This window comes from Podarcis tiliguerta, assembly GCF_965153285.1.
Source record: "Podarcis tiliguerta genome assembly, chromosome: 17".
Classification (NCBI taxonomy): Eukaryota; Metazoa; Chordata; class Lepidosauria; order Squamata; family Lacertidae; genus Podarcis; species Podarcis tiliguerta.
The window spans coordinates 33,399,345-33,425,293 of NC_139550.1; the positions used below are offsets into that span (position 1 = coordinate 33,399,345).

General features: G+C 44.5%; 1 protein-coding gene and 1 long non-coding RNA gene across 2 annotated transcripts; one reads left to right on the top strand and one right to left on the bottom strand.

Moving 5' to 3' along the window:
• Positions 1–1,129: 1,129 nt before the first annotated feature.
• DCAF15 (DDB1 and CUL4 associated factor 15) lies at positions 1,130–22,181 on the bottom strand. Its single transcript, XM_083420173.1, has 12 exons — positions 22,025–22,181; positions 21,776–21,911; positions 18,717–18,823; positions 17,967–18,103; positions 17,100–17,270; positions 14,214–14,789; positions 11,120–11,211; positions 9,532–9,660; positions 7,113–7,198; positions 6,270–6,374; positions 2,129–2,244; positions 1,130–1,757 (listed from the first exon to the last, which is right to left on the bottom strand). Exons 2-12 carry the CDS (start codon positions 21,776–21,778, stop codon positions 1,702–1,704), a joined length of 1,578 nt encoding a protein of 525 aa, XP_083276299.1. The 5' UTR covers positions 21,779–21,911; positions 22,025–22,181; the 3' UTR covers positions 1,130–1,701.
• Positions 7,198–9,368, top strand: LOC310667936. Its single transcript, XR_014506451.1, has 2 exons — positions 7,198–7,388; positions 7,515–9,368. It is a non-coding gene; the product is annotated as an uncharacterized lncRNA (long non-coding RNA).
• Positions 22,182–25,949: the final 3,768 nt, after the last annotated feature.

Here is a 25,949-nt window from a genome sequence, read left to right on the forward strand (position 1 = left end):
GGCCGCCAGTTGCCTGTGGGAAACCCTCAAGTGGATTTGAGCACCAGAGCACTCTCCCCTCCTGTAGTTTCCAGCAAGTGGTATTCTGCCTCCAGCTGGACAAACACAGAAGCAGATGGGGTCTTCTCATTTAAGAGTACCAGACACCTGTTTGGCTTACTTTTGCTATTTCTCAGTTGTTCACTATCCTGTAGCTGCTGCTGCTGAAAGAGTCCTGTACCAGCTATATATGAAGAGCAGCAATGCCAGAGCGGTTTACCAGCCAGCAGGAAAGAATTTCAAGCAATTTTTTTCTGAAATAAGACTTCTCAAATAGCAGCAGTTATAGGACTGTGAGGTATTCACACTTGTATAGGAGGAATTTCTATGAAATCCAGGACACAAAGCCTTGAAACTGCAACCTTTTAGTGGTTTTGCTGGTAATGTGCTAATATCTGCTTTGCAGTGTAGGAAGAAATCTCAGCTTTGATTTCAAGTGAATATTGCTCAGTGGTGGGGAAGTAATGCCTCCCCACCCCCAATCCACCATGAATCTTGCCACTCTTCCCTTCTCCGATCTCTCCCCTTCCCTCTTGAAAGCAGCAAAAAAATTGTGCCATAGTATGAGAAAGTAGAAGTTAATGGCAGACAGAATATGGTCAAAAGGTTCATGATACAATACAACCTTGCTGAACCTTAGCAAGTCTGGGCATTGATACTCCAGCTAGGAAGTCTGTGTACATTGCTTTGAATTATAAGGAAGAAAGGCAGGGTGTAAACAAAACATTTAAGCTGCTACAATGCAAAACTGGACTGCTCTTTATTTTCACTATCGCCTTGCGTTGAAAGAGGCAAAAAGGCATCTTGAGCTTGCACAAGCATCTCCTAAGTTTGCAGACGGTGGCTTTGGGAATATACATACACCTTGCTGCTGCAGTAGTGGTGGACTTTGGGCTCTCAAATTTCAGCGGCACCCTGTGCAACACTAAAATTCTGCACCCCACCTCTCATACTCTGTTCTACATCATTGTTGTGGCACCCAATATAGCTGAACCAGCTGAAGTACCCTAAACCCGTCTCTGGCTGCAATGTAATAGAGCCTTGGAAGTGACAGGAGTTTTTTCCTCTCAAAGATTAAATGAAACAGCCATTCTCAAATTTAAATGTTTATTGCAGGGAAGAGAAAGCCTGCTTGAGACAAATTAAAAGAATGAAAAACACATTTGTGGCCCCATCCCCTGGGGGGTGGGGGTCCTGAAACACTGAAACTCAAAACAGGGAAGTTGGTTTTGGTCTCCTTAACAATCATTGCCCCGGAATCATTTCATTTTCTGGGCCCAAGGACAAACCCTGTAGAAGACTCACCTCTTCAGAGTCTCCTTGCAGTTTCCCCAAGTACAAATGGACATAACTGCACAGAAGCAGCTGCTTTCTGTTGGAGCCTGTGTAGCCCAACTAGTACGACTACCTTACATGGAGAGGCAGGCTTTTCAGAGCGTCTGGACCAGCCTTGTATTTCCCCCCCAACATGTAGAGACAATGAAGCAGAGGGTGTGGTTCTACCCACAAATCAATTAAGATGCACTCAAGGTCATCGGGGCAACTGTCTAGTCAAAAGGGATAGGGAAATTAAAAACTTTTAACAAGGGAGGTAGTTGAATGTGACACACAGTTATGGCAGGAAATGAACTACTGATGTAAGCTTTGCTTCTGAACCTGGCCTCATAAGACAATCCACGTGTAACGCTCATTGTCGGCAAGGAATTTCAAGGAGCAGCCTGCAGGGGGAAGGAGGAAGACATGAAATTAGCTACACACTGATCTGGGCCAGGCAACCCACAAAAGGGCACGAGTGTTCCAAGAATCCACCACATTACAATTTAGGAAGGAGGCACAGGAAGAAGGTGAAACTTAGAAGTTAGCCCTGAGCAACAGCAAGGGCGAGAATGAGTCCTTCTGTGTCCTAGAAAAAATACATGCGTTCCTCCATCATCTAACACCAGAAAAATGCTAATGTGCTGTTGTCCTCCTGACGGGGACAGAAACCATCAGATGGCTCCCTGGTTTGAAGTAGGCTTCCTGCCTCAACAATATGACCACTATGCCTTGAGGAAGGCACCAAGGAGCCTCCTGGAAAGTGCGGAGTTACCTTTATGAAGGGCCTCGTTAGTCATCCTGTTGACATAACGACCACTGCTCTCTGGCACCAGCCATTTCATTACCATGTCCACACAGCTTTTCCGGTAGGAGCTCCACACACTGCCACTAAGGGAGGAAAGATGGGGCTCTATCAGCATCCACAGTCTGCAAACAGGTCTCCAACAAAGTACTAAGGAAGAAATCACAGTTTCTTTCCCCATCTTGGTATCATTAATCCACAAAAGACTGAGGCTTCGTGAAATGTCTACTCATTCGCGACTATAAACACCCTTCAGCTGTGGGAACGGTTTTAGGTGAAGCAGTACAGGTGTCAGTTGGCTTTAGCAAGCTCCTTAATTATTTTATTTATTTATAAAAATAGAGACTGCTATTTCATAAAAAATAACTAAGCGGATTACAACAACAACAACAATAATAATAATAATAATAATAATAAAAAATTTTATTTATATCCCGCCCTCCCCAGCCGAAGCCGGGCTCAGGGCGGCTAACAACAATTAAATAATCAAACAATCAAATAATCAAACATTCTAAAAACATTCCATTATAAAAATTAATTAAAGTCAAATTAATGGCAACCGTTGAGCAAAATTCTGTGCAGGTTGCCAGAGGAGGGAGTCAGGCTGGGACCTGACCAAAGGCCTGGTGGAACAACTCTGTCTTGCAGGCTCTGCGGAAAGATGTCAGGTCCCGCAGGGCCCTAGTCTCTTGTGACAGAGCATTCCACCAGATTGGAGCCGCAGCCGAGAAAGCCCTGGCTCTAGTTGAGGCCAGCCTAACCTCTCTGAGGCCTGGGACCTTCAGGATGTTTTTATTTGACGAGCGTAGGTTTCTCTGTGGGGCATACCAGGAGAGGCGGTCCCGTAGGTACGAGGGTCCTAGGCCGTATAGGGCTTTAAAGGTTAAAACCAGCACCTTAAACCTGATCCTGTACTCCACCGGGAGCCAGTGCAGCTGGTATAGCACCGGATGAATGTGATCTCGCAGTGAAGACCCTGTAAGGAGTCTCGCTGCGGCATTCTGCACCCTCTGGAGTTTCTGGGTCAGTCTCAAGGGCAGCCCCACGTAGAGCGAGTTACAATAATCCAGTCTGGAGGTGACCGTCGCATGGATCACAGTGGCTAGGTCAGGGCGAGAGAGGTAAGGAGCCAACTGCTTAGCTTGGCGGAGATGAAAAAATGCCGCCTTTGTTATAGCTGCAATCTGCGCCTCCATGGAGAGGGAGGTGTCGAAGATTACACCCAAACTCTTAACGGATGGTGCTGGCACTAATTGCACCCCCGCTAGAGATGGGAGTTGCCCCCTCAATCCCATATCGTCCCGTCCCAGCCAGAGGACCTCTGTCTTCGAAGGATTTAACTTCAACCGGCTCCCACGTAACCATCCAGCCACAGCTTCCAAGCATCTGGTCAGTGTGTCTGGGGCCGAGTCAGGGTGGCCATCCATCAACAGATAGAGTTGGGTGTCATCAGCATACTGATGGCAGCCCAGCCCAAAACTCCGGACAAGCTGGGCGAGGGGGCGCATAAAGATGTTAAAAAGCATCGGGGAGAGTATCGCACCCTGGGGCACTCCACACACCAAGGAGTGGCGGGATGACAATTCCCCCCCAAGCGCCACCCTCTGTCCCCGACCGGAGAGAAACGAGCGCAGCCATTGAAGGACTGTGCCCTGGATCCCCACGTCGGCAAGGCGGTGGTCCAGGAGTTCGTGATCGACCATGTCGAAGGCTGCTGACAGGTCTAGAAGAATCAGCAGCCCCGACCCGCCTTGATCCAGCTGCCTACGGAGATCATCTGTTAGGGCGACCAGAGCCGTCTCGGTCCCATGACCAGCGCGGAAGCCGGACTGGAATGGATCCAGAGCCGATGTTTCATCCAGAAACCTACCAAGCTGTTCAGCAACCGCTCTCTCAATCACCTTACCCAGGAATGGAAGGTTCGAAACCGGGCGGTAATTGGATAGATCTAAGGGATCTAATGATGTTTTCTTTAAGAGCGGGCGCATCACTGCCTCCTTCAGTTCCCCTGGGAATGTCCCGGTGCCAAGGGACAAATTGATGATATCCCCCAGGGGGGCCCGCACCTCGTCTGGACACGCTCTAATCAGCCAGGACGGGCACGGGTCAAGAGGACAAGTAGTGGGCTTTCCAGCTCGGAGGAGTCTGTCCACATCGGCTGGGGATATCCGGTCAAAGTGGTCCAATACTGGACCCGAGGACAGTCGAGGGGCCTCCAGTTCCTTTATTGTATCCAAATTGGCAGGGAGGTCATGGCGGAGCAACAGGACCTTCTCCGCAAAGAAGCTCGCAAATGCCTCACAGCTGTGTGTCAAATTATTATTTAAATTTGGCTGTCCTTCAAGGGATGTTAAAGACCGAATTATACTAAATAATTGCGCCGGGCGAGAGCTAGCGGATGCAATGGAGGCCGAGAAGTAGGACTTCTTAGCGGCCTTCACTGCCATCTCATAGGTTTTCATAAAAACCCTATAAGATGTTCTTGAAGCTCCGTCACGGGCACCCCGCCATACTCGCTCTAGCCGTCTGAGGTCCCGCTTCATTTTCCGGAGCTCCTCGGTAAACCAGGGAGCCCGGTTTCTGCGGGGTCGCAGAGGGCGCTTAGGTGCGATCTCATCGATGGCTGCCAGGAGCTGGGTATTCCAGCCCTCAACAAGCTCAGTCAATGAGTCGCCAGGGGGAGCAAGGTCCCGCAAGGCTTGGCGGAATCTATCAGGATCCATCAGCCTCTGCGGGCGAGCCCAAATCGGCTCGCCACCTAAGCGGGGTGGGGGTGGAACATCAATCCTGGCTTTCAGAGCGTGGTGATCAGACCATGGCACCTTCATCGAAGGAAACATGATCACATCTATACCGGCCCCAAAGATCAAATCCAGCGTGTGGCCTGCTTGATGTGTGGGGCCCGAAACAAACTGGGAGAGCCCTAGTGTCGCCATGGAAGACACCAGGTCCAGAGCCTGTGAGGAGGGAGTGGCATCAGCATGGATGTTGAAGTCCCCCAATACCAATAGGTTAGGAAACTCCAAGGCCCAGCCGGCCACAGCCTCCAGCAGGCCTGACAGGGTGGCTGCTGGTGCGCTAGGTGGCCGGTACACCAGCCAGACAGCCAAGCTCACCTCGGAGCCCCACACTAGGCCAACACATTCAATGCCGGGGATCGATGGCGATGGTAGAGCCCTGAAAGAACAATTTTCCCGGATTAATAATGCCACCCCTCCCCCCCGGCCCACAGTCCGTGACTGGTGGAGGACGGAGAAACCCGGGGGCGCCATCTGTCGTACGGTAACAGTATCCCCTTCGCGCACCCAGGTCGACCCCCTGCGAGATGAAGAAATCTCGCAGGGTGGCGGTTTTGTTGCCTATAGACCTGGCATTGCACAACACCAGTGACGGAGGTGAGTAATCCTTGTTCACCCTACACTCGTCTCTCGGGATGGGGCGCAGATTGGAAGGGGTACGAGCATATCCGTATCTCGATCCCCTTTGCCTATAACATCTGCCCCCACCGCCATACCTCCCTCGCCCCTCCACAGTAGGAATCCCAAGCCTCATACTCTCCTCGATTTACAAAATATAAAAGCAAGCAAACAGGCAAAACAGTTACACTAAAACAAAACCAATCCCCACCCCACTCAACAACCATCCCACCCCACCCCAAAATAACACAAAACAAAATAAAAATACATGGATAAAAACCACCGTTTATGGTGGTACAACAAAGTAAAAAACTAAAAACCCTTTTAAAATATATAAAAACATTTTAAACATTTGCTGCTGCAGCACCAGTGTCCTTACAGTTGTGGCGATGGTGAATGTGGGCCCCGCCCCCTGGCCTAGTAAAGTGGGCTTGCTGGGGGAAGAGCCCTCCTCACAAACTCATGGCGAAGCGGCAGCAGGGGGTGGAATTGTACTCAATACAGGCCCTAAGTTGCATAGCCAATTAAAAATAAATGGATGCAGTTTTACATGAAGAGTTCGAGAGTGTTCAAAAGATATTTTGGTACGATGTTCATAATACTGAATATATACCCAGTCACTGGGCACCTCTGGTAACAAGTCAATTAGCTGTCCGAGATGGATTTCCCTTATGGCACATCACACAGTGTCTTACCTGGTCTGCCCTTTGACTTCTGTGAGGTCTCCCACACTGACTGTGACAAAGATGCCAGTGTTCAGATCCCATGCAACTTTGAGACTAGTGTGATACGTCTTTGGCCTGTGAAAAGCAGAAAAGGGCAATTTAGACAAGCAGCTGTGAACACCAAAAAGCAACAGCCTCTTCCCAGCCTCACAATGACATACCTTGTAAATTACTCCAAGATTAATCTCAGCAACTGATGAACCTCCACCAGCCTATGCCCAGGTGTTGGCTCCAGGAAGAGAACTTGATACTCAGAACCACAGCTGAAAGTAATTTGCTCTCAATATATATCCTCCACAGATGCTATTTTCACATACTAGTTATTACCCAAGTATTTGCCCAAGTACCGAGATTGGTATTTTGCATCTGATTTCATTACCTGAGAGTAAATATTGGAAAACATTTGCTAGGTGGGTGGTTTTGACTAATGTCATTGTTACTATTTGCAGTATTGGGCAATATTTTGACAAATCATGAGACAACATTTGTCACATCAGAAATAAAAAGTTGCTGAGGAGGTAAAATTTCATTAAAATCTGATTTCTCCCCCCCACACACAAAAATGAGGTTCTGCGAAAAATTCATTTAGCTCCATCCAAATCGAGCTAGCAAAAGTGAGCTAGCAAAACAGGCAAAGTGTATGACTTTTAAGCCCTATATATTAATGCTTATTCTGCTTCCTTCTACTCTAGTAAATCACTCCAAAAGATTTCTCCCCCTACCAAAAGTCCTTCTGTGTCAAAATCCTAATACAACAGAACTTCAAAGAGAGAAGATATTCAGAGGCCCAAGGTGGGTGTGACAGAGACTCACCTGAGCTGCCCCTCTTCATCAGGAGAAGGAAAGGCTAGGAGCAGGAGTCCGATATTGATAATAACTTGGTTGGTTTCTGGACACACCTAGGAAGGCAAAGTTGCCAGCTGGTAAAAGCAAACTACCTGAACTGCAACATACTCACAGCAGGACCAGCAAGTCAGAATTGCTGGCCCAACATCTTTCAGAACAACTTTTTGGGACAGTCATTTGTTCCAGCGCCTTATGTTTTTATAGAGTTCTGCTATCTAACTATTGCTTTAAATCAGCAACCAGGTAAGCTTCAACATCACACTAAGGCAATGGTTCCATCAATGCAAGCACATTAACAGCAACCAGGTGAGCTTCAACATCACACTAAGGCAATGGTTCCATCAATGCAAGCACATTAACAGCAACCAGGTGAGCTTCAACATCACACTAAGGCAATGGTTCCATCAATGCAAGCATTTTAGCTTGCCAGATGGAACAATTCCACTTCTCTTCCCCCTGTGTGCTGTTCCAGGAGTTCCTGACCCACCCAGAGCCAATTGAGGGGGAAATGAGGGGGAGGGAAGCCCCACTGTGCAAGAAGCAACTTCTGCTGATGGGACTCAGCAGGTAAATCCTGCCCTTAATTTCTTGAGAAAATTAAGTGGGGACGAGGGCTACACTCTTCCTGGAAAAGCAATTAAGGTCTGAATTCACATTCCCTGGTGAACACAACACACTTAATTCCTTGGCTAGGAACCCATAACCCAAGCCACACAGGCTCAAGAAACTGTGAGGTACCATGGGAGAAGGATTTGTCCCACCCATTTCAATCCTCCCCTGGGCAGGTTTTAGGATTGTGTTGCAGAGTACCACTTCCAATCTGGTGGATATGTCTCACAAGAAATGAGAGGTAAATAGCAGTAGCAAGATAGATAGGTAAGATAAACTTTACTCGCATTAGCCAACAGCCATAGCTACATAAAACAAGCAATATATACAAATAAAAAAAAGACAGCAATGGGTAAAAAGGGCAATCAAATGGCCAAGATTATCGTTCAGACAGGTAAAGATAAAGGGACCCCTGACCATTAGGTCCAGTTGCGGACGACTCTGGGGTTGCGGTGCTCATCTCGCTTTACTGGCTGAGGGAGCTGGCGTACAGCTTCCAGGTCATGTGGCCAGCATGACTAAGCCGCTTCTGGCGAACCGAACGCCGTTTACCTTCCCACTGGAGCGGTACCTATTTATCTACTTGCACTTGGACGTGCTTTCGAACTGCTAGGGTGACAGGAGCAGGGACCGAGCAACAGGAGCTCACCCCATTGCGGGAATTCGAACTGCCGACCTTCTGATCGGCAAGTCCTAGGCTCTGTGATTTAACCCACAGCGTCACCCGCGTCCCAGATAGTTCAGATAGTGGCCCTTAATCTCATTGCACCTTCGATAAACCTAGCAACCTTTGCTGTTGTCTGACCATTTTGATCTGATAAAAGAAAGAACAATGTGGCCTCAGATGGGTGGCCTGAGATGGTAAGAAAGAGTGGGGTAATGATCTCATTCCTCAGATCTTTATAAAGGGGACAGGACAGGAGAACATGAGCCACTGTTTCCAGATTACCATCCCCACAGGGGCAGAGTCATTTCTCAGTTGGAATCTTTTGGTATCTGCCCTCAAGTATGGCAGAGGGCTAGCAGTAGCAAGCTTTGCACCTTATAATCAGACACTAGGTAGACAATTGGCCATCCCTGTCTTTAAAAAAGGAAGGATCCGTATCAGTCACCTTTGGTGAGGTAGAAAAGAAGGTCTCCCGCTACCCCTTATTAGTCAAGGCTCCTGTACAAACTAGATATCATGCCTGAAAACAGGATGGGAAACTCAAAGGCCCTTTTGAGTTGGAAAGTCCAGAGGTGCCATAAACAGGTGATGACATGTGCTGGTACTGAATACAATTCACATGTACCAGCCTAAGTTACTTAGGCCACAGCATTTTATGTATGGCTTGGCACTACTGGCCAACATAATGAGAGTTCTGGTTTTCAAACAATGATGCAACTGTGTTTCAGCCTCCCCTTCAGTCACAACTAACCAGAAAATTAAAGAAAGGACCCCTGCTCATTTTTACCCAAGATAGGAGTGGGGTTTGCTAGAGGGTATTACAAACAGGTCGATTGCCAAGGGCTCTTGTAATGTAGCAATGCTAACTAGACATGCACTGGCTATTTTATTTATGTTGACATCTCTCTCATTTTAGCTTTAAAAGGATTTGATGTAGCTATCAAAAATTAATAAGAGAGACAATAAATAAAGCCCTCCCTTGGAAATAAAGTCCGAAGATCAATGGCTGCAAGGATGCAAATTACCAAGGAGCAACACAGTTCCTCAATGGCCCAAACTGCACCCAAATGGGGCACCATTCGTGCGGTAATACACCCAACATGGTCCTACCTCCAAAATAACGATGTCGTAGTCACTGAAGGAGCAAAACTGCTTGGACCATGAGGCATCGTTCCGGATCACCTCGTTAATGACATACTCAAAATCTAAAGTCAGTTGCTCCACTGTTAAGTATTGGCCCTGGAAAGGCAAAGAAAGATGTGGATTTAGGAAAGGGGAATCATTTGCATTGCCAGCCCTGCACCAGAGCTACCTTGAGACAATTCTTAATTCTCAAACATTTACAGCATAAAAAATTACAATGTGCAAAACCCAACTGTGAATCTAAAATAACTTGAATCCTAACAAAGCTTGGCAGGGAAAGTCAAAATGGCCGAGAGCATCTTCCAGAGACTCATCTGAGGTGGAACCTGCTGCCCCCCTTTGGTATCAAAACAGCGCCCTTTTAGCGCTGGAGGGTAGTTGAGAGATGCAATTTTCATAAGTGACCTTCATGTTGCAGATGATGGATGAGCAGTTGGTTCAAGTGAGCCAGGATGAAGGCTGCCAACTTTCTGCTAGTGAGTTCTGTAGGCCAAGTGCACCAACACTAACAGTCAGAGCAACATCTCAGCAGCAGAAAGCTCAGTAACTGTCATAGGGCAAAGGCAGATTTGGACTAGAAACACCGCCAGTTGGAGAGAGGACATTTTGTAACCAAATACATCACTCTTCTGTTGAGGGGGAAAGCTGATTCTGCTCCTCTAATAATCCTTTAAGCCATCATCATATATTATGAGCATGTGGCTGCTGCTAAACTCCCTCCTCCCTGATGAGGCTCTAAGGCACAGCTGTAATATATTGCAAAAGCCAGCCATGTGTAGCAAATCCATGTGGAAGCACCTCTTAGGTTGGCGTATTGCTGGTGTGATGGACTTCCTACACTGTCTGGCCCATCAGTATGATATTCTACATGTTTAGAAAAGAGAAAGTTCAGCCCTCTAGGGAATGTACCATTGCAGAATGTAGGTGGGGGAAGTCACATGTTTGAAAGTTCCCCTATGTCAAAATTCCCAGCCTGGGGACAATTAACACATTAGGAAGGACTCAGATCTTTCTCCACAACTTTCTAGTTTTTCCATATGCAAAGAGCTGGTACATACATAATTGCCATTCAATTATTTGCTCATTCCTCCATGTGCTCAAGTTTTTGGGATGCAGTCCCCAGAGGAATACACCACATACCTTTCTGAATGAGTTTCAGCTCTCAGTTTAAACATTTTGGGAGGTGAACAGATCTGTATTGAAGGCTCTGGGTTGTATCCAATGCTAGTCCTATTTGGAACAGACCCACTGAAATAAGTGGACATGACTAACTTAGATCAATGAACTTCAACAAATCTCTTAATAGGACTAGCACTGAATACAACCCTCTCTTTAGTTACAAAACTACACTTTTTCTGGTTATATGAAGTAATCAGTATACACTTCTGTTTAGGAAGTAAGTGCTTGAGTTTAAATTAATTCCTCTCAGTGACTTTAGGTCACCTTGTTAATAGAAATAAGTCAAGATGGTTCCGTTTAAGTGAACCAATCACAAGTCTAGGCTAGCTGCAAATCCAGTTTCTCTAATGATGCTGGGACCAGAAACTACCCTCACCTGACAGACAGCCTTCTCCTTCAGCAGCTTCAAATTTCTTCCTTGTAGGTCTGTCACAACAAATGGCAAGGAGATCTTATCATCCTCATATTCTGAAAGTAAACACAATATGAGACGAAGGAGAGAGTAATCTCACACAGTCAAAAGAAATAGATGTCAGGATGAAGCACCTGTCCAAGAAGCTCAAATTTAGTGAGAATGAAAGAGAAAGAGAGAGAAAGAGCGCGCGCGCATCGGGGTCAAAAGAATATTTGCTCCTGGAACAGGATGCTTCAAAAGGAAATTTTCATCTTTCCAACAATGCAAGGCTGAGGCTCTCCCCATTATATTAGCCTTCTTCACATTTCACAAGTATAAATAAATTTTATAAGTATAAATAAATTTTTACTCTCAATTTGGAGTCTGCCCTATCACTATCACTATACAGGTGGAAGTATGCAAAAATCAAAAGATAAGAAATTATTTCATGTGCTGTGTGGTGGGCAAGACTGAGAGACAACAATGTGCAAAAACACCAAGCCAGATTTGTGACCTGAAAGGGAATTGAAACCCAGGTTTCCTCATACTGGTCCAATTACAGCAGCAAGGCACCAAGGCTCAACATTTGCTTCTAAGGGTGGATTCACAGTGTCTTCCCCAAACCCCAGACTTTTTGTAGTCTAAAACTGAATCTGCTTCAACAGTCAGTGGAGCATGATATTCTTAATCTCCAGGGTCATGATTTTGAGCAAAATATTCCTGCATTGTAGGCGACTGGACTATATGACCTGTGTGGTCCCTTCCAACTCTACAGATTGTACAGATTGTACAAATTCGTGGAAAGTGGATGATTCACAGAGGCACAACCATCCAAGAGGAAAATATAAGGCATACTTAGTGTCTTAACACCCAAATGCTTTTAAATGTGGGCAGCGGCAAGGGCATGTACACAACTCCCACGTCCAATTTCCTCGTACATGTAGCACATCCTCCTTTAGTTTGCAACTCTCCTCATGCTGCATGGGGTGGTCTGCAGGGGGCTTCTATGTTAGTTCATCCGGGGTGGGAGAAGAGCCCTCCATATGACTGGTGACCCTGATAAAGCAGGTTCCCAACTGTGCAAGGCAATTCACTCGAGTTCAAGCAAAATGAGTACAGCCCCCCTGAAGACTCCCCCCACCTCAACATGGGGCAAGTTGAGGACTGAGCATGCAGAATGGCGCACATGGGGACACTGCAGCAGGGCCCATATGCACACCCCTGCCCACAGATGCATGTCAAATGTTTTGAACATTTGCCGAGTCTACAATTTCAGACATGAGGTCTACATTTTCCATGGCTGCAGATCTGCCACCACAGCCAACTCAAGCACAAAACCAAGAGCCCCAACATAGATAATCATGTTTCATTTGCCAAACCCTGCCGCAAAACAGCCTACTTGCTGCAAGGTTTTCCTTGCATCATGTTCCCAACATCCTCCATTCTGTTTGGTTCAGAGAAGGGTGGGGAACCTCAGGCCCAAGGACAAAATGCTGCTATCCAGGCCTCTCTATCTGGCCCTCAGAACTTTCCCCAGGGTATATCCGCCTCCACAGGCCATACCCCTCACTGCCCCTGCTTTGCACCAGACGTGTTTCTGCATGGCTAGAATGTGACTCTGAAAATGACTATCTGGATAGCAGAGGCAGAGAGAGCGTGAGATGACTATGTACAGAAACCAGCCTACTGTAAGGAAGTAAAATGAATCATTCTGCCTATATTTGCCTCTGGCCCCCCCAACCTCTATGCCATATGTGTCTTGGAAGATTCCCCAGAAAGGAACACAATCTTTGGGCTGAAATAGGTTTCCCAGTCTAGGGACCCAAACAATGCACACATGAAAACCAAACAATCATGGTGAAATGCAGCATCCTAGTTTTGCAGAAAGATGAGTTGTTGAGACCTGCCACCCTAAATCAGTCCAAGGGCATAAAATGAAGCAATAATGGAACCATCATTCAAAATGACTCAATGGATGGTAGGGCACCTAGTTTTCTGGCTAAGCATGTTTCAAAATACATGCATGCAGAAGACAGGTCTGTCCCCCATTCATACTTTATGCAGACCTTCAGACTCTCAGTGAATGAATTCAGATGAACACCCTCTATCCACCACTGGGGTGGGGAGAAGCTGAGTAGGATGTCAGTGGTCAGTGCTGTGCTCAGCTCTTTGGTCCTTCCTATGACCAATAAATTTTGCAAGATGTATACACAGCACCTCTGCCTAGCATACACAGATCACATAATTCAGCTTTCCTTGGCACAGTTTATTTTCCTTTTCCTGCAGAGTACACACATTCCTTCCTTTATGCTTCTGTAAACATATTGCTTAACACTGAGGTAGGATTAGGAAAATATCCCAAGGAAAAACCCCTACATGCACACTCAGTATTCTCTTGTTGAAGTCACAAATTATCAATTTTTTGTCAAGTCCATTGCCCTTAAAGTGAAAATAAAAAATTGCCTCTTATACATGGACTTACTTCTCAAGAGCTTCAACAGCCACTTGCTATGATTATGAACGAGTCACAATTAGGTCTATCAGCTACAATACTAGCAGAATTGGCATTACAAGGCCCATTCAGCCTAGGACAACTAGGCTCCATGCCTCAGCATAGTTCCACCTCACTGCTTCACATTAATAGGAGACATGGAAACTTTAAAGTCCCTATGTTGTAGACAATATTTCCAGAATTGAAGAGCAAAAATCTCTCATGCAGTCCTACTGCCAGGCTTGCCCCCAAACTGTTGGTTGAGTGTTCAGTAGGAGCCCACGAGATAAGGGGCAACACAAGAAGAAAACTGTTGCTTGTAGCTATACAACGGGGACAGCATGGGAAACATTCCCAAGGCTGAAGAAAACAGCTTTTCCTTGTACATACAGGAAGTCAAACAAAAGCATGGGCCTGACACACTGTGCCATCTAGGGAAGAGGATGCCTATCAAGAACCAGCACAGCTGCCAGCTTTGTTACTGAGCCTCTTTGCTTGTGCCTGCAGATCCAGATGCCAGAGATTCAAAACCCTGTCATTTGCTACTTCCTCAAACACTGTGCTTTGTTTTAAAGGGAGACTTACCAACTTCTGTCTCAGAAGAATCACTGGGCTCCATAACATAACGCAGTTTAGTATAGTTCACGTAGCCTGGCTCTGTTGGCTGGTTTTCCAGTTCAGCACTGGCAGTGGGTGAATCTTTGGGAGATCCATCCACATCAGAGATGCTGTCTGTTCCAGGAGATGTGGAGCTACAAGTGCCACTGCCATGCAAGCAAGACCCCAATCTCTTCCCTAGATCCCAAGAGGCTGAACTGCCCTGGCCAAGGGCCCCATCAGAGTCAAGAAGGCACTGAAGCCCACTGCCTGCCTCCTCTTCCATCGGGGCAGTGCCTTTAGCTTCCTTGGCCCTCCGGAAGATGTCCGCAACAAACTCCTTTGCCATAGCTACAGCAGGGGAGACATGGTTTCCTGTGTCCTGCGGAGGCACGGCAAGGGGCTGCTGCAGTGCAGCTCCACCCTGACAGTAACAGTTATCTCTTTCTAGCCCTTCTTCCAAGCCCGCAGGGCACTGTGAGATGAGAGCTGTGTGGCTGACTTCAACAGGAGACCAGGGCTGACGACTCCTATCATAAAGGATTTGGCAAAAGTTGCTGTCATCTGAAAGAAGGTAGCGAAGGAAGGTTAGAAAATGATGAATATATTGCAATTTCTGCACCCGATGTGCCATCGTTTTCAATCACCAACAAAAGTAGTATGACTTCAAGATAGTCAGATATCAAGAACTGATTAAAATCTTAGGTTCTGTTCCCTTTGGAAGGGGTAAGATGCAGTGATAAAATGTTTAAGGGGCATGGGAAAGTGTTGTTGCACTCAGGTTCTGCAATCAGGCTTCCAATGGGCATCTGGATGGCCATTCTGAGAACAGTGACCGATTAGATGGGCCATTGGCCTAACCCAGCAGACTCTTCTTATGTTTTTCTGCATGTTGTTTATATCAAAGCTCTCCTTGCTTCCCACAGGCCGGCTGGACGTCAGCCTGTCCACAAGCCTACCTCTTTTTCAAGCAGAATTCACATCTATGACAACGACTGGTTTGGTTCAGAAATGAGGCATATACATATTGCATAAACATGTATACATAAACTATATATGTATATAGTTTTAATTATATCAATCATTTTTTTAAAGATCACTTTTTGTTTTCAGTGATTCTTGTTTTTAATCTGTAAGCTGCCTTGAGTTCCATCAGGGGAAAAGGAGGGAGGGTATAAACAAATATATAATAAGAATAATCGTAAGCACTGGAGTTTTAATCCCTGGCACCTCCATATAAGGATTTGCAAGACAGATTAGTACTGGGAAAGATGGACCAAAGACGCAAGTGTCAATTGGGCAGTTCCTTATTGCAGCAGCACAGTCTTTCTAAAATTTAGTTTAGCGTGACAAATACTTCCCACCCCAAGATGGACAAATGTTGATAGAACCTTTCATTTGCACTGTGGGCAAGTAGCTCCAATATCCAAGAATTTGGTCACTTGCCTGCCCTGGATGGGGTTGCGCTCCCCCTGAAGGAGCAGTTTCACAGTTTGGGAGTGATTCTGGATCCAGCTCTGTGGCTGGAGGCTCAGGTAGCATCTGAGGCTAGAAGTGCCTTTTCCCAACTGCAGCTAGTTCAACAGCTATGGCCATTTCTGGACCAGGAAAGCATTGCCACAGTAGTTCATGCATTTGTTAGTTCAAGACTGGATTAATGCAATGCGCTCTTAAGTGAAGCTTCTCTCATGCTTGATCCAGAAGCTGCAGTTAGTGCAGAATGCTGCAACACAATTAAGGTCAAGTCAGCATAAAACACCTGTGCTCAGAGGTCTGCACTGGTTGCCTACTCACTACCAGGCCAAGTTCAAGGTGTTGCTATTAGTATAGAAAGCCTTTAACAACTTGGGACTAGTTTACCTACAAGATCACCTTGCCCCATGTGCCCACTTCAATTGGCAAAATTGGCACTACTACAGATGCCACATAATACCTCTTCTGCATCTGTAAGAACTTGATCATTTAGTATGGCACCACCTACACTTTGGAACACCTTGCCTATTGATATGAAGCAGGTGCCTTTTACTGTAGTCTTTTCAGCGCCTGCTAAATACATTCTTGTTCAGACAAGGCTACCCAGATGTTTAGAAAGTTCAGGTTATGTTAAAGTATGGTTGTAATTTTTTCTTGATTTTATTCTGTTACCATTTTGTAAACTGCTTCGAGGGTTTTTAAAAGATATAATCAAGCAGTGTATAAACTTTGTGAAATAAATAAATAAAATAATATTCCAAGAGCCTATTCCTCTCACCTTCATTAACCTTTCCAGTCCACCCTTTCCTATACTTTCTCAGAAGCAGCAGAAGGCAAAACAGAGATCAGTGAAAGGGCTTTCTCTGCAATAAGCAGTGTCTCTTTCACCATCCCAAGAAAGACTCGTCTAGCGCTGACTTCGTTATCTATCTAGTGCCAGATAGGCCTTTTTTCATTTGCTCAGGCTTCTCAGATGTTTGTCTGAAAACTGTATAAACTTAGAGCCAAGAGGGTAAAAACAATGTTCTGCCATTTTGTATTTTTAAACATCAATGCCTTTTTATTATTTTGTTTGCCATACTAAAAATCCTTGGGGGTTGAAGGAAAATATAAAAATGTAGTAAGTTAGTTCACCTCAGTTTGAATTAGATTTTTAGGACTGAAGAATTCTTTTTGATACATAAAAAGTGGAAGAACTTTAATTTATTGCAATGGGGTATGTTCTCAGTGTTCCAAATGAAAGGAAGCTGCAACATATGAATGTTTTAACTGGGCAGTCTCCATTCTAAAAAGCAACAGAGGCATGCCACACTTGAGGGCTGTACATCTCAAAGCTCACCTTGCACAGACTCTCATCCAGAGGCTGAGAAGTGACACACAAACTTCCCCATACTCTCTTACCTGATGTGTGCACAGAAACAGCACAAGCTACCAGAGAATAGCTGGTATTAAGCAGCACCACTTGGTCCTTCTTAAGCTGGAATGCTGGCTGGAATGTGGGGAAAGGGTACACCACCTGGTACTTGGTGTGCAGCATGAACCCATGCTGCAAACATTTGGCGCTTGGATCACCTAGGGAGCATGTACAAAGGATCATCAGCACCAACTAATGGCAAGCTCTGAACATGCGGAAAAGTAAATAGTTGTTTTCTGAATTTCTAGAGAAGAGCAAAAGGCACCTCTTCAGAAAGAATATGGAACTATATCCTGAGCCTTGGAATTGGGATGGCTCTAAAACTAAACAAGTTCTTTATGGCTATGAACAAAAGTTCAATGGCCATAAATTTTCAATGTTTCTTTTTTTTTTTTTTTTAATAATATTTTATTAAGATTTTCACATATAAGAAAAGAAAAATACAATTAAAAACAATTCAATTTTCATAATATATCTTGCATTTGCCTACTTCCCGGACCTCCCCACACCTCCCCTCTTTGTATTCCAGTTCAATTATTTATTCAGCAAATCTTTTCCCTCTACCTTATCCTTATCTTTCATAAATTTTCAATGTTTCACAATGATTATTGGTTTCATAAAAAGGAACTTCTGGTGACTGCCACATTTTAATAACTGGAAATGCATGCAATATGAAAATATTTTAGGAAAATTACATTGAGCAGAAGTATTCTTTCTAATGATGTGAATCCTGTCATTTCCCCACACTGGATTACTGGTGCAATTATTACTGCTTTAGCTATCCTACTAAACATTTCAATCAGTCCTTCCAAGTTTATTAATTTAGGGCACTTTGCCAGCAATAGGCCACTCACCTGGATGTGCAATGGCCATGTCCCTGCAGCTGGGACAGTGCACAAGAGGAGGCATAGCAACTGTACTAATGTAGATATCCCGATGGTTTTCATCACTCATCATCATGTTCATGAGCAGGCCATTGGCTGAACGGGTACTACCAGGAGAGAAGGGGCAATTTTCAGAGGAGGAAATTCATGTATCCATCCTTTGTTCAAGCTCTGAAGTGACCACACTGAATGACAGCAGTGCCCCACCATCACAACCAGGAGACTTTCCCTGCTCTATCTGAGGTTTCCAGGGATTGCACCAGCAACTTTTTACATGAAAAGTGTGTGCTCCACCACTAAGCTATGATCCTTTTCCATAGTCACACTAACTCATTCAACAGGAAAGGAACAGCCTCTTAAACTGAATTCTTGCTGGCATCTGTTTTATCTGGAGCTCAAAGCTCTACTTAGAACAACATGGAAGTAAGAGACCCTTGGTTCAGAAAACGTAATAATGTCTTGACAAACTCTGGAACTGACACAACCCTTTTGCTTGATTCAATGAATCAAAGTAAGGTGCCAAGTCAGTTAAATAATTTGTAAAGACACCAATACCTTTCCTGATTTTTAGCATCCCTTAAAAGGCAGAATACAATAAGCAGTAATCCATAATGCCTCAAGCAAGTATAATGAGATCCTGATTCTCATGGAAATGTGGGAAGTTCAACTGGCAGATATCGCACTCAATCTCAAAAGCAAGTTTCATTGAAAGAAACATACTTGAAACCAAAAACGATGACCTTGGAGGAGTCACTGGGCCATTCACATACAGTCAAGTAGAGGTCACTGTAGATTTCTTCATCTTGGAACAATCGAACCTGACGTACCTGAAGGAGCAACAGGACACTTGGTAAAACTTCAGAAATCCCACCTGGGCCTCAGAAAAAGAGACTTAGCAATAGATGACCCCCATGGAAAAAAGGAGGATACACTTAAAACCTGCATCCAACAAATTAGTCCCATTAGTACCCAACCAATTAATGGTTTGGAGCTGTACAGTATTAATTCATGGAGGAAACAGTAAGCACCTTCTGTGATTAAACCTTAGTTCAAAAGGGTTTTTAGATATGTGAAGATCGCTATTTTATACTCATATATAAACATAATTAATCCAGACTTAACATCAATTGATGCAGAACACCAGCATTGCCAAATTTGGTGCATTTCATAAGAACATAAGAGCTCTGCAGAACAGGAGGCCCATCTATTCTCAGTGGCCAACCACACATCATGTTAAGCCATGAGGTTTGTTGGTTGGTTTTAAGCAAACTAAAAACTATGAGTTGCCCCACAGGTGATCAGACTCTGGCTTGCTTTGTGAAAACTTGCTTTGTTTCCCACCCCCTTTCTACTCTTCACTGCTTGCTTGATCCCTCTAGTAGCTTTGTGGTACCCTAGTACTAGCATCACTGCAGGAGGTCACCAGCCTCCTTACCATTGGTCACCTAAGTGAATAAGGTGGCAGTGAGATCTACTCAAAAGTTATTCAGCTCATCTCTCTGGCACCCAAGCCATACTGGCTTCCCACCCTTATCTGTAAAAGGAGACCTGCCCTCTGAAGCTGATAAGCTCCCTTCATCCTTTCCTTCCATCGCTCCACTGAGAAAGGAATTTCCCCCCAGAAGACTTTAGCCTCCACTTCACCCCACCTCCCCACAAATCTTTGGGTGAAGAGAATTCTTCGGGAAATGTATTATTCTTTGTTTTGTTTAGTCCTTTTAGAAAGCCAACCAGGAAACCAAACTGCCTTTCTCTTTGCACCTCAACTCAACTTTTTGCCAATGGAGATGTTTTGATTCATAATCAAATTTATTGATTACAAAATCATAATAAACAAAAGCAAGCAAACATCTATACAATTTAATACAAAAAAGTGCGGAGAGGGGAGTAAAGGTAGTGTCAGAATGGGGCATGAGTTCAAAGGTTACTGGTGTTGTGAGCAAAGATGTACAGCAAAAATCAGAAGTAGCCTGAATCATAAGGAAAATAAGGGCAATGGTCCCAAATAAACTTAAATTAACATTACTGCAACACCAGGGTCTTCTAGACACATTCATGCTTTCATGCAATTTCTAGGGCAAGATTCAACTAACCCCTTGCATTAGCAGGAGGCAGTACAAGGATTTCTGCTGGTGCACTGGGACTTTGAGCCCCTCTCCTCCCCCCCCCCCCCGCCATGCCATCTCCAAATCTGTTCCAGAGGGTTGAGGGAACTCCTGGAACAGATTTAGGGGTATGTGGAGAGGAGGAAAGCAGGGGGCAAAGTCCAAATACATTTAATCCCTAAAATGGTCAAAGCAGGCTTCCAAGGGTGTCAGAAAGATGCTCTACCAGCCAGGTAACAAAAAATCTATTCGCCACTGGAAGCTCTGCTAGTCGTGCAGAAGCAATGGTGCCAAAGTAATCAGTTTTATCTGCCTTTGCTGCCACATGGAGAGCATTAATGCACTCTCACTTGTGTTCTGTCAGATTCAGAGATTTACACCAGCTATGCTCTACTGTCATCCCTCCTGAAGCAACAAGAGCATCAGACAGAAAATTCCTCAGAGAATTCAGGGATCCATCAGATTCCATAAGTCTCCACAGACAGACTATCTCAATGCCCTCACCACTAATAGAGTGAAGTAGGTGCATTCAAAACTAACCAGGATACAACCCATCCATGACAACCAACTCACAATGGAGTATTACCAATCTGTTCTGTGGCAAAGACCAGGTCAAGGGTATATCTGGCCTCAAGGGCTGGGCTAATGGTGTACTGGGCAAATGATGCAACCCCATGATTGTCCTGGTAACCATAAAGTCCAAGCTAGCCCATCTGAGACAGCCTCAGCATGGCCAATGAAGTCAGCCCAACTCATTAATGCTTCTGGGCTTCTCACAGAACCTGGTTGGCCACTGTGAGAACAGAACACTGAACTGGATGGGCTTTTGGTCTAACCTAGCAGGGCTATTATGCTCTTAAGTATATCTTCACAACTATAATTGGTCTAGGTTGATAAGAGAATACATGTGCCCCAGGAGTGCACAGAGGTTCTGTGATCAGCACAAAAAATGGCATCCACTACCCCACAAAAAAGAAACTACATCCCTTGCCAAAAACAGATTACTAACACTTATTTCTGTACCTATAAATTATCTGCAAAGTCTGTTAGCCAGATTTATAAATTGCAGCTTTTAGGTGCTTGGGTATCAAGAAGCAATCTGTATACCTGTGATAAGCAAGTACTGCAAGTATGTAAGGGCAAATGTATTATTCTACACTGGCTTCAACAGATGTGTTAATCCTTCCTAGCAAACTGTCAGACAGGATGCAATCACACATGAGAACTAAAGTTCACACGCTTTGCAAATCAGTGAACACCCAGCTCGGAGGCACCAAGTTGCCCCGAAGATTGGAGGTGTGTGTCATGCGACACCACACACATCTCACGACACCGTGCAGCCTTCTGCGAGGCTGCACCAGCCCTTGCAGCATGGAGGGAAACAAATATTGAGGGAGCCGAAGACACCTCGCCCCCTAGAATTGGCGCGCCTGACCCAGCTATTTGATGGGATCCAACTTCAAGTATGGCCCAAAGATCATACTACTTCCTGCTGCCAAGGCAAAATACTCTCCCTGAATACTGATTTCACACTACCTGAAGTTTTCCAAGTGCCTTCCACAGTGTTCCACCAATAACAAGGCAAGTTGTGCTAATTCCCCAAGCTAATTCCCCTAACTCACAACAAGGGGGAGATCTCAATTCCATACCCATCATATGCAGCTTGAACCATACCATTTTTAGTTTGCTGTGGACATTGAACTCCCACCAATAGAGATGGTAGATATAGAAGGAGAAATCATCATCACCACTGCTGCTGGTGTAGGACAAGACATATCTCCCACACTTAGAGAAGCCAAGGAAAATGTGCCTGCAAAGAAAAATTAAGACTATCAGGTCCATGTGTAGAATGACCACCCATGCAGCTAAGGAATAGCCAGCACAATGACAGTTCATCACAGAGAATGAGAGACATAGTCTTACCCTGCACACAAGAAATGTTCATCAACAATGCTCTTCAGAGATACACAAACTCTTGGTGGTAGCTTACGGAAGAGGCGAGGTGAGAGCTGTCCACTGATCTGCAAGGGGTATCAAAGACAGTAAAGAAAGTTCTCTTAAAGATCTCAAGGCCATATCTAATGTACAAAATACCACAAATGGTCAAAAGGGGGAGTGGGCCACATTAGAGTTACATGGGTGTTAATGGGGCTTAATCAGCGGCAGAAGCATCTGGTGCCGTCTTTGTGGTCCTGACAAGTCACTGATTCTTGACAGAAATCAACTGCAAACCTTACATCACAGATGAGCCATACCTCTAGTTGCACATGAATATCACTGCCCCACTCAAGATTCAAGATGGCACAAATGAATAGGAATGGACTTAAAGTGGCCAACTTCTCACTTATACTCTTTGCTCTGGTGTTAAAGGAACAAGGAGTGATAGCAGGTGCCAACGACCCAATAGCTGGCTTGCACTCAACATTAAACTATGGTTTAGTGTTAAATGCATAAGCTGGAATGAGACTCACACACTCTTCTCTTCCTTCTCTTTAGCAGACATAAGGAGGATGCAGCTAACACTTTGTTTCATTTCAAAGAACTCTGGGTTACATTATACAGTCGTACCTTGGCCTTGGCTGATGAACGCCTTGTGAGTCAAACGTTTTGGCTCCCAAACACCGCAAACCCAGAAATGAGTGTGCCAGTTTGTGAATGTTCTTTGGAACCTGAACATCCAATGCGGCTTCCAAATGTTTTGGAAGTCGAATGGATTCCGTTCGACTTCTGAGGTACGACTGTATATGATCCAAAAATTGTGGTTGAAGGAAGCCACCTTTTTATTCATAACCCATGCTTTGAAAATGGCTTGCTTACTATAGAAATGGGGGTGGCGAACTAAATTGAAGAAAAAGTAATGCGGCTTCACACAGCACAATATGGCTTTACAGAAGACAGCAGCAATAGCAATAGATTACTTTTATAAGTAATTTTACACGCTCACAGAGAATAGGTCTGACCAAATGCTTTTAATGACAATAAAAAGGAACCTCTGTGTACAGGTGTAATATACATCTGATTAACAGGTGCTGAGGAAAACCTCCTGTTGTTACCCATCCTCTATATGCCCTGCCTGCAAGTTTTCCAGGAGCATCTGACTGCTGGACTAGAAGGATTTTGGTTCAATCTAGCAAAGAAATTATGTTCTTTATTAGAAGGCTCCCCAAAAGACTGGCAAAGCAAAGGACAATAAAGCTTTGAAGTACTTCATCCAACAAGCCACAACATAAAAGATTAATAATGAATTATATCTGCAGGAGAGGAAAAATGGCTGGGAACAGATGATCTATCCTCGGCTGACCACTAACTGTGAATCTGAATGCCACTGGTCTCTGCAACTCACAAAAAATATAAACCCCTCTATGATATTAATTTTACATCCACCCCAATTTTATGTTCCTTCCATCACAATACTACTTCACATTCTCTCAATATGCTTGCTCTTTCCCTACACATGTGTCTGTAGATTACAACATCTTTGTCTTACCCAGAACCACCCAACCAGTGTTAGAAACTGAGATATGAAAGCTAGGAACTAAAGGGCACCTTAAACCAAGGTTATGGGAGCAACAACAGAATGCCTAGGTGCGCTTTTTTATAACAAGAATACTAAGCTGAAAATCAATGAACTGCAGCTAAAATATTATGTTCATTTTCCACATGGTCTAGTCCTTCCTCCGCCCACCCCCCTAATATTCTTAAGAGGGTCTCTTCTCCGGTCTTCAGAGTGTAGCTGGAAGTGAGAAGGCAAAAAAGGTCCTTCTTTCCTTCCACTCTGCAGTTTTAATCTGAAATCTTAGGTACAGTACTGCGCCCAGAACTCAGAAGCTGCTCACGCTAATGAAATTCCCTGTCACAAAATGCGCCTAGAACAATGGGAGTTTCGAACATTGCACACAACCCAATGAGGTAAAGCAGACAGACAGAAGAACGACTAGCCAAAGGTCACATGATTAGCTTGATGGTAAAGCAGGCATCTGAACATATGCCTCTCTTGTACTAGCCTAATCCAACACAGCCAGAAATCCCTCCATACACCATTCACCTCCACCAAACTATCCACTTTCATAGAGAAATAATCTTTTAGCGGAAGAATTCTTAATGCTTTCATCACACACACAAAACTATGCATTTATTTCAATTATTTATATTCCACCTTACATACAAATTTGTCAAGATGGCTTTAAAGTAACATTAAACTGCATTTTTATAAATGAATGAATGAAGACCAGAACATAACAAACAATGTATAAAAGTAATCAGGATCCTTCCCACAGGGCAGTTACTGGTAAAAAGGCCCTGAGGGGTAGGGATGGCCAGCTGTGAGGTGCTCCTTGCATGAATCCTCCTCTCTACTGGACTTGCTTCCACTGGAACAGTTGATAGCAGATGGGCCTGTGGAGTGAAGGGCACTGGGAAGTCCAGCTGCAGCAGACTCTGAGGTTTTGGTTTTTGTATAATAATAATAATAGTAGTAGTAATAATAATAATAATAATAATAATAATAATAATAATTTATTTATTTATTTATACCCCGCCCATCTGGCTGGGTTTCCCCAGCCACTCTGGGCGGCTTCCAAAAGAATATTAAAATACTGTGATATATCAAACATTAAAAGCTTCCCTAAACAGGGCTGCCTTCAGATGTCTTCTAAAAGTCTGGTAGTTGTTGTTCTCTTTGACATCTGGTGGGAGGGCGTTCCACAGGGAGGGTGCCACTACCGAGAAGGCCCTCTGCCTAGTTCCCTGTAACTTGGCTTCTCGCAGTGAGGGAACCGCCAGAAGGCTCTCGGTGCTGGACCTCAGTGTCCGGGTAGAACGATGGGGGTGGAGACGCTCCTTCAGGTATACTGGACCGATTATTAGCTGCATGTGTTTCCCACCCTTCCTTAAAGTGACATTCCACCACCATCTTTCACAGACTCCTTGCACACCCCCAACCACAGGCAACAGCTCATTCCCTCATCCTAGTCACTCCTCGCCAGGCTCCCTAGTGTCACACAATCTTCTCCAGCACTTCCATCACAGTCTGCCATTCACTCTCCCAGTACACCTGTTTCTCCTCATGATACACACACCTATACCTACAGTATTAGCAATTCCAGAGGGGTGTGCGTATTGGTTTGTTGAAACAGAAAAGGCTAAAACTTGGTTAGCTTTCAGGGATTTCAATACCCAATGCACAACTATGTGCAAGGTGTTTTCACATGGTTCTAACCTACCGTATTCCCATCCCATCTCCATACATTTATCTTACAGATTTTTTTAAAATTTAATTTGTATCCCCAAATCCAATTCATACCCTCAAACATGCACACCTTCCCCAATTTACATTGAACAAAGGCCTTCTTGGTGGTGGCTGCTCCCAGATAACTTTGAAACTCCCTCCCTGGAGAAGTGAAGACTGGCTCCCTCCTAGTATGTACTATGTACTCTATGTGTTCTTTTTGTTTTTATGTTGCTTATGAGGCTACTCTTGAAAACCATAAAATACATATTTTATTTTTAAATTGGCTCTCTCCATATTGTTCTTCTGCCAGCAGGTGAAAAGGAAATTATTCCAAAAAGCTTTTTGAGAACTGTCCATTTTTAATGAGGGCTGCTGCTGCGATCGTTGTTTTCATCTGTATGTTTAGACTAAACGTGTATATACTTATAGTTTTTATTCTATTAATGTTTAATTGCTTTTTAATTATTATTCCCTATGTTCTCAGCCGAGTCCCTGTCAGGGAAAAAGGCGGGTTGTATATATAAATAGATATATTATAATGATAATGGTAACAGTAGTAGCAGTAGTCATGCAACTCAAAACATTGCTGTTTAGACAAGCCTACCAGATGGAAGCTGA

Excerpts from the sequence above, each read along its gene's own strand:
- DCAF15 (XM_083420173.1), bottom strand. Across the intron at positions 18,104-18,716 it reads GTCATCGTTTTTGGTTTCAA|TACCCGTTCAGCCAATGGCC; the intron begins GTATGTTTCTTT and ends CTCTCCTGGTAG. Across the intron at positions 11,212-14,213 it reads TTCTTCTGAGACAGAAGTTG|AATATGAGGATGATAAGATC; the intron begins GTAAGTCTCCCT and ends GTTTACTTTCAG.